Source organism: Solanum stenotomum, chromosome 3 (assembly GCF_019186545.1).
Source record: "Solanum stenotomum isolate F172 chromosome 3, ASM1918654v1, whole genome shotgun sequence".
NCBI lineage: Eukaryota > Viridiplantae > Streptophyta > Magnoliopsida > Solanales > Solanaceae > Solanum > Solanum stenotomum.
The window spans coordinates 60,560,507-60,580,314 of record NC_064284.1 but is presented as its reverse complement, the minus strand read 5'-3'; the positions used below and the strand labels follow the sequence as shown (position 1 = coordinate 60,580,314).

Below are 19,808 nucleotides of genomic sequence, written 5' to 3'. Positions count from 1 at the left end.
CCCCCCCCCCCCCCCCCGCACACCCCAAAAAGAGAAAATAATCAATAAAACCTGCTAGTATTATAATGAAAACATATGAATAAAAATAAAATTACCTCCAAATAGATAAATAAAATATGATAATTTTGAGACATAGACAAAAACATGAAGACCAATGATAAGTGAAAAAAGTAAAATTTTGTAGACTCACAGTGTTACGAAATATTAAATATGTGATACTACAACTTGTTATTTGGATTACTCACAATCTTCTTATTTCTATAGATTTAAATAGTATTAAGTATCATTTATTTATTCAAGAATTATGAGGGTCAACAATGTTATCTAAAGAATTTATTACATAATTTGTGTAAGATCTATTAGGTGAGCCCCGAACGTTGGGTGTTGGACGTGCTTAGGGCGTACAATCGGGTGCTTAGGATGTAAATCTTACAGAACTAAGCCCCACACTTGAGCCTCAGAGCGTTTTGCTAGAGCTCTGCCTCAAAACGAGTCAACAGAGTCTTTTAAAACACTGGATGATAGAGATAATGACAGAAAGAGAGAAAGGAAGAATAAGAAACATCTAAAAAACTTTAAACTAGAGGAAAATGTCAAACTTTCTTCAGAACTACCGAGAAAAAAAATCATTTTTCCCTCCTCCAATTAAAAAATTTAATCATTAATTGCGGTACATATGACATCACTGTAGACTAAGTTTTTGCTATTTTAACATTAGATTTTTTTAAAATTTATTTTCGTAACAAAAGGGCATATTTAACCATAACTATTAATGAAAGATAAATTTATTTTACAACACATAGTGCAGGAGCAAATTTGACCAATTGCCCTAAATTTTTTGTGTTGGGCTGTATACTTTTGAAAATTTTCCAAAAGAAATGTGGTATGACTTTTGTGTAATGTGTGTGGCAACAAAGGAAACAACCAACATTGGTTATGGTGTCATTGTGAGATTACTTCACTCATAATAAGATGTCTCGAATTCGACATAATTAAGTCCTGTAGTTAGGGTTGTTCATGGTTATGATTAAAAGATCAAATTGAACCACAATTCGAACCAAACCAATTAAAAAAATCAATATTTGATGTGATTTAGTTCGGTTTGATTTTAAATTTTGAAAATCAATATTACTTGGTTTGATTTTAGTTTTACTAAAAGAAACCCACAAAAACAACCAAATCGAACCGAGNATAATTATTTATATATTATTCATAAATAAAATATAAATATTTTGTTAAATATTACTCACTCGGTCCCAATTTATGTGACTTACTTTCCTTTTTAGTCAGTCCCAAAAAGAATGATACATTTCTATATTAAGTAGCAATTTAACTATAAAATGTCTATTTTACCGTTAATGAAATGATTTACAGCCACGCAAATTTCTATCATTCATTTTGGACCACAAGTTTTAAAAATCTTCATTTCTTTCTTAAACTCCGTGCCGAGTCAAACTACCTCACATATAATGGGATGGAGGAAGTAATTAACTTACGGGTCGTTTGGTGTGAGGGATAGAACTAAATAGCGATGAGATAAGAAAATAGTGATGGGATAAAGTTTTTGTATCTTGTTTGGTTGTCATGTTTGGGATAACTTATCCCACTATTTATATCATAGTGATGGGATATGTTATCCCATATACGTGGTGGGATAAGTTATCCTAGGATAGCTAGCCCCAAGATAACTAATCTTGGGATAACTTGTGCCCAACCAAACGATCCCTAAGTCTTAACTTTACCGTTATCTCAAGCCCGACTATTAAAAATCTAAGACAAAGTTGATCAAAGTCCAGTACTTTAATCTTTACATACCCTACGTAGCATTAAATAGTTCACACTTTCACTTAATTAAATCACTTTGTTCGTATAATAATAACTATAATATTGCTTAATTGAATCCACAGTAACTTTCTTGTGGATTGTTCATGTATTAGGTGTCTGTGTTTATCGAGATACATATACTCTCAACAAATTTAATTTATTACTTTCAAATCAAAAAAATAAAAAAACCCGAACCAAACCAACAACGACCAAATTAGCGAGTTTTTTTTCGTTTGATTTGATTTGATTTTAGAAATTTAAAAATTGACTAAATTGATTTGAATTTGATTTTAACCAATAACTAACGCAAATCAAACTATGAACACCCCTCCCTGCAGCCTGCAGGGCGCAATCCTAATTTAGTTAGGGGCTCCGGACACCTATGGATTGGAAGACAAAAAAAAATAAAAAAATAACAAGAACAAAGGAAACGGGCTAAACCGGTGCCCGATTGTACTCTTCCTATTACCGATGAAAAAAATCAAATTAACCAAAGAACCTAAAGGTACAACCCTAATCAGCACAGAAAAAATAATTCTGAACGCCTGAATTTCCCTGGCGGCCGACGAACTCGTCCCCGTCTCGTCATCGATCAACCTCCATCACCATTCATAGCTGCCGGAACCCTAGTATAATCGACATGGTCGAGGTTGAGGCTTCTCCACCTGATCTCAACGACAAAGCCTCATCTCCTCACCACACAATGACAATGGTTTCAATTCTCAATTCCCTTCGATTTTTCATCTTTCTTTGTGCCTTATATCGTACCTCCTTTTGTTGTTTTACAGTCAGTTTTCGATTTCTTTGTTTTTGCTGAAGTGAAGCATCCACTTATTATTCATCAAAACTTTCATGATCATTTGGTTCTCTTTCAGTTTCTCGCTTCCTCCTTCTGCGTGTGTGTGTTTTTGTGTTAAATAGCTGTCCAGCTTAGAATGCAGTAGCAATTTACTAGAATTAGAGAAGAAGCTTTCCTTTTTAGTCTATGTAAATAAGACTGTTAGCTTTCTATAATTAGAAATAACTTAGCTTTAAAATTTTGCTTTTATTTATAGTCACACGGATGTACAAGGCTTGTTTTAGACTAAAAAATTCAGAAGTCTTCATTTCTTTCTTTAAGCTTTGTGTGTGAAGTCAAACGATGTCACACAAATTGAGACAGAAGGGAGTAGAACTCGTAAACTGTTTGGACGAAGAAAAACAGAGTTGCTTAAAAATGTTACTGCACCAATTGGAACTTTAAGAAGGTAGTAGAGAGCACAACATCAACAACAACAAACCTAGTGTATTCCTACAAGTGGTGTCTGCGAAGGGTAAGATGTACGCAGCCTTACCCCTACCTTTATGGGGTAGAGAGGCTGTTTCTGATTGACCCTCGGTAGCCCTCCTTTATGGGAGCTTGGGACTGGTAGTATGAGCGAGCTGGCACAGACAGAGTTGTAGTGAATAGAGCACATGATATTTATATCACATTCAAAAGATGATGTAGGAAAGTGGAACATAATCTGGGTACTGTTTATTTAGCCATTTGTGTCTGAAAGTATGATAGTCCAGGTTTTCTGTCACGGAATTATGGACTTGCAAAGTACTAGTGGGCTTTTGAAGAGACTGAGGATATGAACCATGTAAATATGATAACTTTGTCTTTAAAGTAAGGACACTATATATCAAAGTGCAGGTATCAGCTCTGCTTGGCTGTTTTGTATTGGACTATCAGCATACTTCACAACATTACTTGGTTTAATAGCATATTATTCACAAAACAAATGCACTGTTTATTAAGGAAATTGGCAGTACGCAGAAATGACATTGAGGAGTAGCTGAATCTTAATGAATTAGCAGAATGAAGAAGCTAACATTTAGGAGTTGCTGAATCTGTATGCATAATACTGCTGCCGGCCTACAGACATGTTTTCAGCTGATGCTGTAGTTGGGAGCATCATAGCATATAATGGTCATATTTTCTAAATGTGGTGAATTTGTTCATTTGCTGTTCAGTTAAAAGAGTTCATTTTTTTCCGGATTCTATGTGCTTTGGCATCATCTTCGTTTTTTTTTTTAAGGTGGATGGGTATTATAGGTAACTGAATTTCTCCATTCTTTAATTTAAGGTGCCTACTGAAGGAGAATTTGCAATGGGAAAGAGGAAGGATCAAGGAATTAGTGAACCTGAAGGGAGTAGAAAAAAGAAGAAAAAGCAAGTAGCCACTCCTCGTCCTGCTTGCTCTTGGGTGCACTTCAGGTGACATGTTTATTTGAGTAAATACCTTATCTTTGTAACTTGTTTATCTAATTTCCACTGCTTTTGGACTACATGTTCATCTAACACTGAGAATAATATTTTCAGCCGTGACTTTATTAAAGAGTATAGTGCTACACATCCTGAATCTTCAGGCCTGAAAGCTGTAAGAATCTATTTGTATTTATGAGATGCATTAGCGTACACCTGTTTGTTACACACAAGCCTGTTAGTAAGAGCACATCACTTTTCAGGCCACAAAGGCAGCATCAGATGCATGGAAGCTGATGGGTCCTGAGGAGAAGGCAAAGTACACTACTCGTGCCCGTGAAGTGTGGGATAAGTACCTGAGCTCAGCACCTGCCCGTGCTCCTAAGCCAAGAAGACAGGTTAAACTCCCTCCCAAAGGTTTTCTTTATTTGATGATTAAACTCATAACGCTAAGAAGGTTTAATATCTTTGACTTCTTATGAACTTATTGATGGATTACTTATGCAGACCAAATTAGTCACAAGGTGTTCCCCTGGCCGTCTACTAAATGTCTTACAACGGCTCACACCTGACCAGAAGGAAGCTGTAAAGAGTATGGGTTTTGGTAGCATCCTTGGCCTCAGATGTCGGACTCTTCGAAGAAGTTTGTGTCTTTGGCTATTGGAGAGGTTCAATACTGTAAGACGTAGCTTGGAAATCTGTGGTGAGAGGATACCCTTAACTCCAAGGGATGTGGAACTTGTAATGGGTTTGCCTGCCAGTGGTAAAGATGTGGTGAACTCAGGGTCTGATGAATTGATTTTACAATTACGTAAACGATACAATGCCACCAATCGTGGGATTTCTGTCCGTCTTCTGGAGGAACGACTTGCAGCTCCAGAAGCTGGGGAAGATTTCAAAAGGTCATTCGTGCTTTATGTAATGGGCACTCTTGTGTGCCCAACTGCAAGGCTTGATGTAAGCCCTTCTTTCCTCCATTTTTTGACAAATATGGATGTACTCCATCAATATAATTGGGGCAAGTTCTTGCTTGACCGGCTAGTGCGGGAGATATCTCGTTTTCGTCAAGGAAAGCAACGTGCAGTTGGGGGTTGTCTTTTGTTTCTCCAGGTGACGGTGAATAATGTGAAATACCCATCTCTGTTTTATCTTATTAGTGCTTAATTTAATATCTCATTGGTTTGCAGCTCTTTTACTATGAGAGTGTTGCTGTTGGAGCAGCATATGAATCAGCCCCTGTAGCTTTTCCTTGCTTATTCTCATGGGGTGAGGAGGAGATTAGTGAGAGAGAAAAGCAAGAGAAGGAGCTTGGTGGTTATGGTTCAGGGGAGGTACACTCCAATTGTCTGATTAAGTAAACCAACATATTCTCATATTATTCTAATTTTATTCTCTCATGCAGGTAGTCTGCATGGACAGAGGACTTGGGATGGGGTCATTGGGATACAAAGCCCAAACTGACAGTATGCCGCTGAGAGCAGTGGAACCAATGCAAGAGGTTTCTCATGCACAGGTATAGGAGAGGTGTGGTTTAGTAATTTTTTGTTCTCATAAGTAACCCGTTAGTCTTATAGTCGCAACTTGTAAGTATCAAGTAAGGCCTGGTAATATTTTCATCTACTTGGCAGGACATGGAAGATCAAGAGTATGAAGATACCTTCACAGAACAGGTGATCTGCCATCTAATTCTTGCTCTCTACTAATTAAAATGTTTTACCCTGAACTGAAACCTGGAAGGAGCACGTTGCTATTATCATTTTAACACATGACTTGCTTCTATGACCCAGAAGCAAATGATATTGTGACGTTAGAGTGTTTGGTTGATGCCTTAAATAATTGATTGAGTGACTAATGAGGGTAAACAATGAGTAAAATATCACAAACTAAAAAATAGTTATCCTAAACCCAATTGCATCTGTGGATTTCATTTTAGCAGCAATACCCTAATTGCTCTTGTATTTGCTGTGCGTCCAGAATCCTTTTACTGATGCCTGAGTGGAAGTAGCACGTTGCTATTATCATTTTAACACATGCCTTGCTTCTATGACCCAGAAACAAATGATATTGAGATGTTAGAGTGTTTGGTTGATGCCTTAATTAATAGATTGAGTGACTAATGAGGGTAAACAATGAGTAAAATATCACAAGCTAAAAAATAGTTATCCTAAACCCAAATGCATCTGTGGATTTCATTTTAGCAGCATTACCCTAATTGCTCTTGTATTTGGTGTGCGTCCAGAATCCTTTTACTGATGCCTGAGTGGAAGTAGCACGTTGCTATTATCATTTTAACACATGACTTGCTTCTATGACCCAGAATCAAATGATATTGAGATGAGTGTTTGGTTGATGCCTTAATTAATAGATTGAGTGACTAATGAGGGTAAACAATGAGTAAACTATCACAAACTAAAAAATAGTTATCCTAAACCCAAATGCATCTGTGGATTTCATTTTAGCAGCAATACCCTAATTGCTCTTGTATTTGGTGTGCGTCCAGAATCCTTTTACTGATGCCTGAGTGGAAGTAGCACGTTGCTATTATCATTTTAACACATGACTTGCTTCTATGACCCAGAAACAAATGATATTGAGATGAGTGTTTAGTTGATGCCTTAATTAATAGATTGAGTGACTAATGAGGGTAAACAATGAGTAAACTATCACAAACTAAAAAATAGTTATCCTAAACCCCAAATGCATCTGTGGATTTCATTTTAGCAGCAATACCCTAATTGCTTGTATTTGGTGTGCGTCCAGAATCCTTTTACTGATGCCTGAGTGGAAGTGTGAAATGATCTTCCTCTGCTACTACATGTCATGGCATATTAAGATGATTTGATGTTGTAGTATCTTTTTCTGTTGAGTACGTCAATGTTGTAATATCACTTTTCAAATCTCATACTCTTACTAGAACTATACATACATAGTTCTCTGTGCATGATAACTAATGTCTGCGTTATGTATGTTTTTATATATGGAACCTGATATTGAATCATGGTAAATTTTACTTTTAAAGATCTCAGAACCTGAGAGGCTTACCCAATCGTCTCTTTTCTTTCGAATAAATTTTCATTTATGGTACAAGTTCATTCAAGTATTCCCTTGGAATTTCAAGTTAAAAAAAAAAGTATTCTCTTGGAATTATTGACCAAAATGATTTGCTGGTACCCCCTTTAGGAACATGCACACACAGATAGCATAGAGGGGAATGTAGTCTGTGCAGAGATTGAAGTAGTTGCTGGTTCAGGACCAGTACCTTGCGGAAACATCAAGTATGGATGCACAGAAATTGTTGATTTCTCAAAGAAAAGAGATCACGAAGAGGCCTGCCCTTATGCACCATGTCCATGCCCTCTCCAGAACTGTAAATTTGTTGATTCCTCCAAGCAACTCTCATCGCATTTCAGCAGTAAGCACTGGGATTCAGGAAGGCACTTTCAGTATGATTGCCCATTGCCTATCTCGTTGAGCAAGAAGGAAACTTTCCTTGTTTTACAAGCAGAAAAAGATGGGATCCTCTTTCTTCTATCCAAGGGAACACAAAGTATAGGACATACCATTGTGATTACTTGTATCGGTCCAAGGTCATCAAAGGAATGCTACTTGTATGATGTTGTATCAGAAAAAGGAAGCAGCTCACTGAGATTGAAATCATCTGCTCATAGTTTTCCAGGTAGATTTCAAGGTTTACCCCCGGTGGATTTTCTCCTGGTTCCTTTTGCTCATCTGGACTCATCCGGGCAGCTAGATTTAGAGATTTGTATATGGAGCCCGACAGAGCCTGGATCAGAGTGAGCTCTGTAGATGTAACATAGCAGCTTTGTTTGTATAATTGTATTTGTCAGAATGTAGTAATATGTGATTAATCAACATATTTGGAATACAGCTTCCGACAGACTTGCTGTTCATCAGGGCAAGCGCGAGTTTATTTATAAACAGAATGCAGGAAAGTTATTGATCATATTTCTGTCCATAGAACATTACTACTTTTCTGTTAGGGAGGGGGCAATCTTTGTTATTACACTGCCCTTAGGCTGCAAAAATTTGTATATTTTCCAGTATATCATTGAGTGTGCTTTCGCGCAAAATCATGAGAAATTTAGCTCCACTGTGTAGGATTTATTCTGTTAAGCTCATGAAGAAGCAAGCTTATCCTTTCCCCGACTGGGAGCTGTTAGGTGATCTCATTTCTGCTAAGTTATTCGGGACCTTTGGCTTGAATTGTATGAGGCAAAAACTCGTTCCAAAGTATAGTTTGGACTTTGGAGGGGGAGCCTCAACCCAATAGTAAGATGCAACTTAAGTCAACTAACACAAAAAAGATAATTCATGCTACGTTACTCAATTTAATCAAATATAAAACAAGATTAATTTCGAGATAAAACACAGTACTCCTCGCAAGGTATTACAATTTCGAGATAAAACTCAGTACATCAGTGCTAATGAATATCTATCAGAACTATTTTAATTTTTTTTAGAGAGTTTTGCATTATCTAGATTTTGGATTGAAATAATGATATGATGTAATGACTTTACTTGATTCATATTTGAACAACGTTGATGTTCAAGAACTAAACCACCACAACAATAATTTCTAACGACATAGGATCCATGTCCGTCTCTTTTAATTAATACTCCCTCTGTCTCAATTTATGTGACACTTTTCATTTTTCGAGAGTTGAACCGTTTAAGTTTGACCGAGAATTTACTCACGGAATTTAATTTCAAATGAAATTTATATATTTTAAACTACGATAAAAAGTATTATAAGTTACAGTACTTGATAATTCAAAATGTTTAAAAGATATATATATGAAAAACTTACGGTCAAAGATAGACTTGTTTGAATCTCAAAATTTGAAAAGTGCCACATAAAATGGGACGGAGGAGTATTATTTTTTACGTCTATGTTGTTTCATGGACTTTCTGTGACTTTTGCCTTTTCACACGTCTAAATTATGTCATAGGATTCTCAATATTTCTTTTCATGTGGCCTCATTCAAGGTGTTTGTTTGTCATTTCTTAAAGTCTATTATTTCATTCACTTGTTAAATTTACGATAAGTTTTTATTTTAATATTTACTAGATACTCTCATATTTATTTGCGTTTTTATTACAGTTGTTATTGTTATTGTTGTTATTGAAATGTTGTTGTTGTTACTATGATTTTTAAAAATGAATTCTTACGCTTCAAAAATCTAAAACTAATATACATAACGGGCAAATTTTTGTTTCGACACTTTTTAATGTAAACTAATAACACATCTAAAATTGAAAATGAATCAAAAAATAGTAAAGAAGATTATCAAGAAACCTATTTAATATCATCTATTAAAAAAATAAGGTGATGGTACAAATTTATTACTTTCCTGAGTTTATTAATCAATTGTATAGAATTGATTTTTGCATTCAAAAAAACATAAAATTGCATCAACACATTTTTGTTTGATTTTTTTTTTTTTGGTTCTCCCTCCACAAATTACGAGGGCTATTGGACGAAATCAATGTATCACTTTACTTATTTCAAATAAATAATTAAGTTGGTGATGCATTCTTTACAAGATTTTCATCACCTAAAAAAAGTATGTTAAAAAGATTTTGGACAGATTTCAAATGAAGAGTTATAACTTTGCTAGCAGTTCCACTGAGTTCGATATAAAGCTGACTAATGAACCTAAAGGAATGAGAGTTGACAACACTCTTTATAAACAAATAGTGAGAACCTTGATGTATTTAACAGCCACAGGTTTGATCATATTCATGTTGTAAGTCTTATTGACAACACTCTTTATAAACAAATAGTGGGAAGCTTGATGTATTTAACAACCACAAGGTCTGATAATATTCATGTTGTAAGTCTTATTAACAGATACATGGAAAGCCCGAAAAAGATGCAACTTCTTGCCGCAAAGAGATTTTTTCGCTACTTGCAAGGAACTACTAATTATGGTTCGTTCTACGCGAAAAGAGAAAAATTAGACTTAGTTAACTTTGCTAGAGATTCAGATGATCGGAAGAGTACCTTTGGTTATGTCTTTATGATGGGTCGAGAGCTATTTCATGGTCTTTGAGAAAGCAATCAATTGTGACTTTATCAATTACAGAAGTTGAATTTGTTGCAGCAATAACATGTGCCTGTCAAGCAATTTGGATGGGCAAGGTTCTTGAAGAAATTCATTTCAAGCAAAATGGCTATACTACCATTTATTGCGACAACAGTTGAACAATAAAGCTCTCCAAAGATGTTGTAATTAGCATGAGTGTAGTATACATATTGATGTCAAATTTCATTTCTTAAGGGACCTCACAAAAGATTGAGTAATCATTCTCATCTTCTGTAGAAGTGAAAATCAGATTGTTAATGTGTTTACCAAATCTCTAAAAATTAGCATATTTCCTGAAGTTCAGAAAACTACTTGGGGTTTGGACTTTGGAAGATCACATTTGAAACAAGTTGTTAATTGCAAGCATGATAAACTGATACTATGACTTTCAGTTTAAGGGAGGGATTGTTGGTTACTGTTTTACTTTTTTCAGTTGTTAGTATTTTTTATTGACTTAGTCTATATATAGCATGTGAGTAGTTGGTTGAATAAAAATAGCAAAATCTTTTGAGTTTATTAGTCATTGAGTGATAGTACGAGTTAGTGTTATCTTATTTTTTGTTAGTAAAACTCTATTTAAAAGAGTTCAATTGTTGGAATTCTGAAAATGAGAATTCAAGCCTATTGAATAGAGTCCAAGTATTTTTTGTCTCCTAATTTGTGCTTTATTTTTTTTCCATCACTACTGACAACCACCATCACTATCAACTACTACGTACTATCAGTCCCCATTACGCCTACCACCTTTCATCATTATAGCACACATTGTCGTCACCGTCATCGCCACTTCCACGATCATTATCATTCATTAGTACCACCATTGAGGTCAATCCATATATCAACCACATTCACCATCACAACTAGCATTGCCGATAACTATCACCAACACATCATCAATCGCCACACATCCTTCAGACACTACCATCAACATCGCCAACTACTAACATTAACCAACTTCACCATCTCAATCAACACTACCATATACCAACTGTGACCATCACATCGGTCACTACAACACCAACTACCTCCACCTTTATAAATATCACTAGCACCATTACTAACTACTTATAACATCAATCATTACCATAATCATCACTATAAACAATTTCCACCATAACCATCAAACATATATATTTCTTTTTTTTTTGTCAAATAATGATATATTTTATTCTATTTAATTATTTTCTTATTTGAATTGTATATGTTTACTAAATATATTATATTTGCAAATATATAAATTAAACACATTCTAATGTTAAAAATAAATAATACTAATCATTCAGTGTTCAAATTTAGATATAGATTCTTAATCATTCAAATATGCATTATCAAAACGTCTCCGGGACGATGGCCCCACCCAATTAAAGGGTACAAATTGTACTTTATACGCAGTCAAAAAGTATAAACTATATCCACATATAGCGTAACAAAATAATTGATGCCAAGAAATGGGAGCCAACCATAAAATGTCTTGAGAGCACATGACGGTGTTTGATATAAAAATAATACTAGTAGTATTTTTTAATTTTCCATTAATTTGTACCTTTTTATCTTTTCCAGGGACATTTAATTCAGACCATTGAATAAGGTGATAAATCAAGTAATATTCTCAAAGCTGCAGGGAATGATTGTAATAATTCTAAAACTTTGTTCAATCTGAATTTCAACGCTATAGTTATTAGGTTCTTTTTATTTTCCTCCTTATGTTTATTAGTGACTTATAGAATGTTCATATTTCAGCTTTTGGTTGGCTAATATATATATTGAAGTCCTTTTTTTCCTTTGGAAAAGTAGAAAATATATAACATATTAAGAGCTAATTACTAAAATAGTTTGTTGAATTCTGAGATACACCTATATCAGGTGAAATATTTTTAATGATATAATATTTTTGACCCTCAAGCTTTGAAGAATCCCCTGTCGTGTTTGCGATGCAAGTATTTTCCGTAATATTTCGAACAACAATTAATACTCTACATCCTCTCTTACCCCCTCAGTGAAAATTTTGACGAACCTTCCCTACCACCCCGGATAGGCTTCAACCCTCCTTGCCCACGCATCATGTTGACATCCCTTAATTGTGAAGTATTAGAATATACTCTTCACCTAGCCAGCCAAGATGGGATGTATTGGGATTGTATAATTTTTTCAACTTCTGGGAAACAAGGCATCAACTGTCCTTCGTGCCATAATTTGCCTCCTATAGAGAAAACATGTCAAAATGAACAGAGGCGAAGTAAGAATTAGGAGTTTGGAAATTTTAAATTTTAGGACATAGGAGAAAAATATTGCAAATCATGCTTCCTTTTAAGACATGAATTCTTTTTTTTTTTTTTGGTCACAAGACAAAAGCTTTCCATCTTTTCTTTTTATTATATTAGGTTTTGTTTCATTTTTATCGCAAGTTGGATTGAACTAATTTGAGATTGAGACATAATAATTTAGAAAGGGAAAAAGGACAAATATACTCCCGAACTGACGTAAATAGTATGCAGATCTGTCATACTTTTGGAATATTGGTGTTCATGCCGTCCAAAAACTAGAGCATATATGTCTTCGCTCTAATGGAAGACTAAATAGGGATACGTGGCGCAATCTTACCCGTCGATCCGATATTTAATAAATGTCGGGTCGATGGATAAGAGTATGACACATGTATGTCAGTTAGTATAAAGGGTATATATGCTCTAGTTTTTGGACGCAGGGGAACCAATATCCCAAAAGTATGACGGAGGATATTTGCATACCATTTACGATAGTTCGGAGGTATATTTGTTCTTTTTCCTATTTAGAAAAGAAGGAATATGTAATTTGAGATAACGAGATTGAGACGTAGGAGGATAAAATATGTAATTTAGGGGAAAAGAATCAAAGTAGAAAATTTGTACGTTACTCTTGTACTTTGCAATTTGCTTGTGTTCTTTGATCTTTCTAACCCCTCCTCCCCACCCCCCACCCAGTGGCGGATGTAGAGTGTGTCCAGGGGGATCATCCGACCCCCCTCGGAAAAATAATTACACTATATATATAAGATTAATTTTTTTGTGTACGTGTATATATTTAAAATTGAACCCCCTGAGCATATGTCAAAGGAGTAGCTCAATGGTTTATGGGGTTCAGGATTTCGCCTATGTTTTATTTGAACCCCCTTGATAGAATTCCTGCCTCCGCCACTGCCCCCACCCCCCACACACACAACGCAGACACAAGTTTTATTAGTTTAAACGAAATGTTTATATGATTAATCAAAAAGGTTTTTTTCTTTTTTTTATCGGCTCGATCCAAATTAATTGTAGCCAATAGTTAATATACAAAAAAAAATTAACGATGGATAAAATATGAATCGATAACATTTTATTTTTTTAACATACTAAAATAAATTACGATACACAAATATTCAAACGGATGGAGTACATATTTTCTTAAAAGTGGTCCATGATATTAGTATTCTTTTTTACATTTTCTGCTAAAAGTGGTCCTAGAACAACAAAAAAGAAGAGATTAATATTCTTTTGCATTTTTTTCTTATAACAAGTGGTGCTGGAACTGTATTTAGTCATAATCAGACGATATTTTTCTAAAAAAAATAATCAGTTTCTCCGTCGATCTTTCACACATTTAGAATCTAAGATATGGTCAACCTACACAAGGTACCAATACTTATGATCAATGTCTAATGTTTTCTTTATAATCACATCGTTTGTTGAAATATCTAATAAAATATTTATTATAAAAATATAATATATAATGAGAAAGATCGATTTCATAAAAAACATGATTGTTTTCAGAGGCAGATGGATAACGAGAGGGATCCATCCAAATTAACCTCTTCAGTAAAAATTATAATATATATATATTAATGAAAATCATGAATCCGATACTAATGATGTTATTATATATTTTTAAAAAAGTCTGAATGTAATTGATAGGGATCCATCCAAATTAACCTCTTCAGTAAAAATTATAATATATATATATTAATGAAAATCATGAATCCGATACTAATGATGTTATTATATCTTTTTAAAAAAGTCTGAATGTAATTGATAAATTAAGCTAATGGCAAAAGCCACACTAATTGAACCAAAAAAGTTTCGAAAGCAAACACAAAAGCTCTTTACAATAATTTGCCAAAGAACTATGGATATAAATAAATAATAAATAATAATAAGGTATTATATAATTAGCGTCATAATTCAGGGAACAAAAGAAAACTTTATGGAACTTAAGTTCTTTAATCAAACATAAAAAAAATAAAATAATGACACTATTTAAAAATCATCTTTAAATATTTTTTTTGGCTATGAATATTATTGTTTAAAAATTGGCTTCGATCAGTATTTGGGACTTTCATTCTGTAACCATTTGATCGTTTTGAGTACTAGAGCTTTTTATTGCATAAAAGACTTTTTCGATAGATTTTAAATGAGTATTTTGGACTATTCGTAACTATAAGTATAAAATTAATGAGATAATTTTAATAATTTATTTAGTTGGTGATTAAAGAAGATAACATTAAAATTAGTAGGATTTAATATTTATTAATCCATAATTTATACCCATATATATAATAATAAAAATAAATTAATTAATTAATTAAAGAAAGAAGGGTTGTTATTATTTTGTTATCGAAGACAAACCGCATGCGCCTCTTCTTCTTGGTTCTAAGCACCGCCGACAAGTTTGACGGAAAGGCTACAGATTGGAAAGGTTTGAAGGTATTGAGGAAAGAAAAAGCATTGGATATTTTGGTTCTTCGGTGGACGTAGGCTATGGTTTATTCTATGTGATATATAGACTCTTAATAGTGATTGATATGCATTGAGTGCTATTGTGAAGTTCTCAATGTACTTGATTGTGTGGTTGTATGGCTTGGTTGTGTGGTTTGTGATTGGTCTAAAATCCTGAGACTGTGAGATTTATAATCTGAAACCCTCTCTATCGAAGTGATGCCTTGAATATGAAATATTGTTAATGAAGTGGAAAGTGGTGATAATAATTGGTAAATTAACAATATATTGGATTGGGTGCCACATTCTAGCATGGTATTATTGGATCGGGGTGTCACGTTCCGACACAGTATTATTGGATCAGGATGTCACGTTCCGATAGGGTATTATTGGATCAGGTGTCATATCCCAACATGGTATTATTGGATCGGGGTGTCACATTCTGACACAGTAACATTAAAGAGGAAAACATATTGAATTAACTGAATGTACTCAATCTCAAAGAACTCAATTCCCAAAATAGCTTGGTTTGGAGGCATGAGTCCTCATGTGTGATCTTGATATTGTTGACTGATTACGTACTTACTTTAGTGTTGTTGACACTGGTGCATGTTGTTTGTTGCTTGCCACCAGCTAAGTGTCATAGTTGATTTTATACTATTATACATTACATATTAGTTTCTATTTTGCATTGATCGATGATATCTACTCAGTACATGTTGCCCTGTACTGAGCCCTACTTGTGTTTTCTTTTTGTGGAGTGCAGCGAGTGTACCAGTGACTTCGACTCGCCCTCAGCTCTAGCCAGTCTCCAGCACATCAGGTTCCAGGGTGAGCTATTCATTCTAGCTCGTGTTGGATTCTCTTGGTCATGGAATGATTTCCTTAGTTTTCGAACATAAACTATTTTATTCATTATTTTGNGACTTCGACTCGCCCTCAGCTCTAACCAGTCTCCAGCACATCAGGTTCCAGGGTGAGCTATTCATTCTAGCTCGTGTTGGATTCTCTTGGTCATGGAATGATGTCCCTAGTTTTCGAACATAAATTCATTTATTTTGTGTCTTTAATACTCTTAGACTTAGTATTTGAAGATTAGATGTCCTTGATGTGATGACTTTCAGGTTTTGAAAATAACATAGAGTAGACTTTAGTGGATTTGTGTTTCTTACCTTAATAAGATTGACCTTCCGCATTATGGTTTATATTTCGTAAGTTTAACAAGTAATATATGTTGGGGTTTGGATTCAATGGTTCGCCCACCTAGGAGTTAAGTGTGGGTGCCACTCATGACTCGTTTTGGATCGTGACAAACTTGGTATCAAAGTGTTAGGTTCGGTGATCTCATCACACAAGGACAAATCTAGTAGAGTCTCGCGGAACGGTATGGGGACACCTTTACTTTTCTTCGAGCGGCTATAGGACTTTAGGAAAACTTCATTCCTTTTTTGTTTCGTGTTACTACTTGAATCCAAGTGGTATCTAAGTGATACAAATTGGTATCTGAACTTCTTCACTCTATTTCACATATGGTTAGTACTAGAGTATTATGAGTTGAAATAGCAACACCAGAAAGAAATAAAAAATGTATCCTTGAAAATAGGTATATTTTCTCGATTGACTACAGGGCCTATAATGACTAGTGATCAACATGATTTTTTTTATTAAGTTCATAAAGTTGAAACCCTCATTCTTTATGGGTATTGATTATGAAGATGATTATGCTTTCATTGTTGATTGTTTTGAGTTGCTTCATAAAATGAATATAGTGGAGAGGCTTAGTGTTGAGTTTGTGACATACTAGTTTCGGGGAGACGCAAAATGTGGTGATAGTCTCATGTTGAGTGCCGATTAGTAAAGGCACTACCTATGACTTAAGGCGGCATTTTCTAGCTTTTTCATTCAATTATATACCCCAAACTTTGAGCGATAGGAGGAGAGATGGTTTCATGAATATAGAGAAACGGAAGATATGTGTTGCAGCCTATGAGGTCAAATTTTGTACTTTATCTATATATGTGACAACATGCAAGAAGTTTCGTAAGGGACAGCTGGAAAATGAACATCATTACTTTAGAAAACACAGTTAGAAAAGTTTTCATAACATGCATGGGTTGTTTAGCGAATGATGAAATTAGGTTGCGCCAATTGAGGTTAGAATCTTTACTACAATTCCATGGATTGATTGTACATTAAAGAGGGTCATGATACGACTACTACAACAGTACCAATGCTTACTTAGTTAGAGTTATGAAGTGTGTTACTATTGTTGACTTGATCTAAGAAAAAATGCAAATCGCTTAGGCTAGAGATAGAACGGTTTAATAATGTTTTGCAGTTATTCAATGGTTAAAAATGTGTGGGCTATTTGGATATGATCTTCTCGATAGGTATAATTTGTTCTAGTGATGGATTTAACGGACGTTCACAATGTGGTACTAGTGTTATATGGAAACGATTATGTCGATTGTCAAGTGTGAATACTAATTACTTAAGGAGTTATTAGTTGTATGGCATGTTCAAATAATGAGATTTTGTGTTGCATTCACATTTGAGAAACCAACTAGTTTGTTACTATAGGTGTTGGGTTAAGCATTGTTTTTAAGGAAGATCTTAGTGTTGGATCCTTGGTACGGTATTAATGCATTTAGGCTGTGAAGTGTATCTTGAGGATTCTAATTGGGGACTGGTGATTTTATCTTAAGCTCCAAAGGAGTAGATTGATACTGAAATGACAAACTTATGGATAAATAAAATTCAATGAGTATACTAGGGTGAAGACAATTGAAGATTTTAGTAAGAAAGTGCGTATAAAATTAGGTTAGTCCTTTGAACTGATTGGTATAACTGAGTTTGAGGTGTCATGTTGATGAAAAGGTTGACTTCGTGGTGATGGAAAGAGCTAACTTAACATGATGGTAATAAGAGTTCGTGATGGATTGTGATTGAAATGCAACTATATAATAATGATTAGTGGTTAGATGAATTTTGTATGGTGATAATGACTTGCGAGCTAAGGTTGTTGTTTTCTACTATTTGGTGAGTAACGTGACTGTATGAAAAGTTTAAGGAGATGTTGGGACACCGCTCGAATAGAATTTAAAGGAGGTAGAGTCAAAATGAACAATAAAATAAAATTAATGAGATGCAGTGTAGCCTTTGGAAAGAGGTGAGAGCAAGAATATTTTCTCTCATTACAAGGCCTAAAGATGTATCTTCGGAAGGGTTGAGAATTGGGTTCAGAGATACGTGGTTTCATTTTTTTTGCTATGGTTATGATAATAGTGTCATAGGTTCATCAAATTAATTAAAAACGATTGGAAAAGACTTGACAAAAGAGTGTACATACGTTCAACTCGAGTGTGACTATAAGTTCTTTTGTGATTTTGAGTTCAGTAATGAGTACTATTGAATTTTTAACGAAGGATATGGTAAGATCTATGAAGAAGTGATCAATGATAAGCTAAGATACATGAATTCCTAAAAATCTTCAAGGTATGAGCTAATGTTGATAGATAAGAGGATTGAGTTACACAGTTGAATTTACAATTCAATTTTTTTTCATTATACGTCTACATTTATGGTGATATGTTTTTTCAAGATATGGATTAGTAAGATAAGAAATGATTGATTGCATCGGTAATGAGCATGTGAAAGAACTTATGCATGTTTTGGACCATAAAGTTTGTTACTTTTGATTGTTAAAGGATCTAAGGAAGGGTTTCCCTCAAAGTTTTGATTTAGAGTGTGAAGTAAAATGTCATGGGTTATCGGTAAAAGGATGAGATCGGTAAGCGAGCTAGAGAAACAAGAGTCTGATATATTGAAGGGTCGAGATATTTAGAATTTTGCACCATGGAAGAATTTGAGAAAAGTGAAGGAACAAGACCTCTCATATAAACCCTTGGGGTGTAGTTGAAGGTTGTATTGATTTTTGCCTATGAGTTTAGATATGACCGTGAGATGTGAACTAGTTCGGTACAGACTTACTAGGAGTTTATAATCGACGTTTATAAAGATTGAGTTTTGGTTTGGGTGACAAATAGTGAGGTATGAAAAATTTAAAATTTTACGTGAGGTTAGATTGCTCAAATTATGACAGATGACTTAAGAATGATGTACAAGGTAAGATATAATTCTACATGGTCCCTAAGTGTTGGCATGAGGTATGTGATGGTTTAGAATGGTAGCTAAAGCATGGTATGTGGAAGTGGTGTGAAGTTGACTTTGGGTGTGAGTTCTTATCTCGATGGAAAGGTACTATCAAATTTGAAATTAGGGCTATTAGCCTTGTTTGGGACTCATAATTGTCATGAAATGCTTAAATAGAAAGAGAGATAGCCATAATTTGAACATGTATTTGATAAGAATATGATACTAATGATGGTTTGAGAGTAAGGTAGATGATCGATGTGGTTATGATGTTTTGTTAGTATTAAGAGTGTTGACTTCAGTGGATGTGGGGTTCAATAAACCAAGTATGTGTGCAATTATAATAGGGACTAAATTGGTGATTGTGGTAGCTAGAAAATCAAAGAGATAGAGTCAGATGAATGAAAATGTTTGATATGGGCACTATGGAAGGAGTATCTAGAGTTATTCGACCTTGGTTATGTACATTCTTATGTGACCAACTACTTCATTCTAGGTGTGGTTTAGAGTATGATTCACTTTCTACGTTTGTGTGTGTTTTCGCTTCTATGGGTGAGTCCCTAGTAGTGGATTGGGTGTACCGATTTTGTGATTTTCCTCCTGGCAGGGTGGCATCATTGGTTAGACTTGTTCATTCCAGTTATGGAAGATTTTGTGTTGTTTGGGATAGTTGAAGTATACTAGTGATTCAACATGCACAACTTTGCTTATGAGAATTTATAGGAGAGCTACCAATGAAATTTACATTTGTTTGATATACTTAAG

At 34.5% G+C, this 19,808-nt stretch overlaps 1 protein-coding gene across 2 annotated transcripts; it reads left to right on the top strand.

Moving 5' to 3' along the window:
- Positions 1 to 2,269: 2,269 nt before the first annotated feature.
- LOC125859799 (uncharacterized) lies at positions 2,270 to 7,936 on the top strand. Of its 2 annotated transcripts, XM_049539623.1 has the most exons (9): positions 2,276 to 2,536; positions 3,936 to 4,066; positions 4,172 to 4,229; positions 4,318 to 4,452; positions 4,562 to 5,164; positions 5,242 to 5,385; positions 5,457 to 5,567; positions 5,683 to 5,724; positions 7,235 to 7,936. In XM_049539623.1, the coding sequence occupies exons 1-9, from the start codon at positions 2,465 to 2,467 to the stop codon at positions 7,850 to 7,852; spliced, it is 1,914 nt and encodes a 637-aa protein (XP_049395580.1). In that variant the 5' UTR covers positions 2,276 to 2,464; the 3' UTR covers positions 7,853 to 7,936. The 2 variants fall into 2 exon arrangements, with proteins under 2 accessions (XP_049395581.1, XP_049395580.1); XM_049539624.1 differs by lacking the exon at positions 5,683 to 5,724 and having other exon boundaries at positions 2,270 to 2,536.
- The last annotated feature ends 11,872 nt before the right edge of the window (positions 7,937 to 19,808 follow it).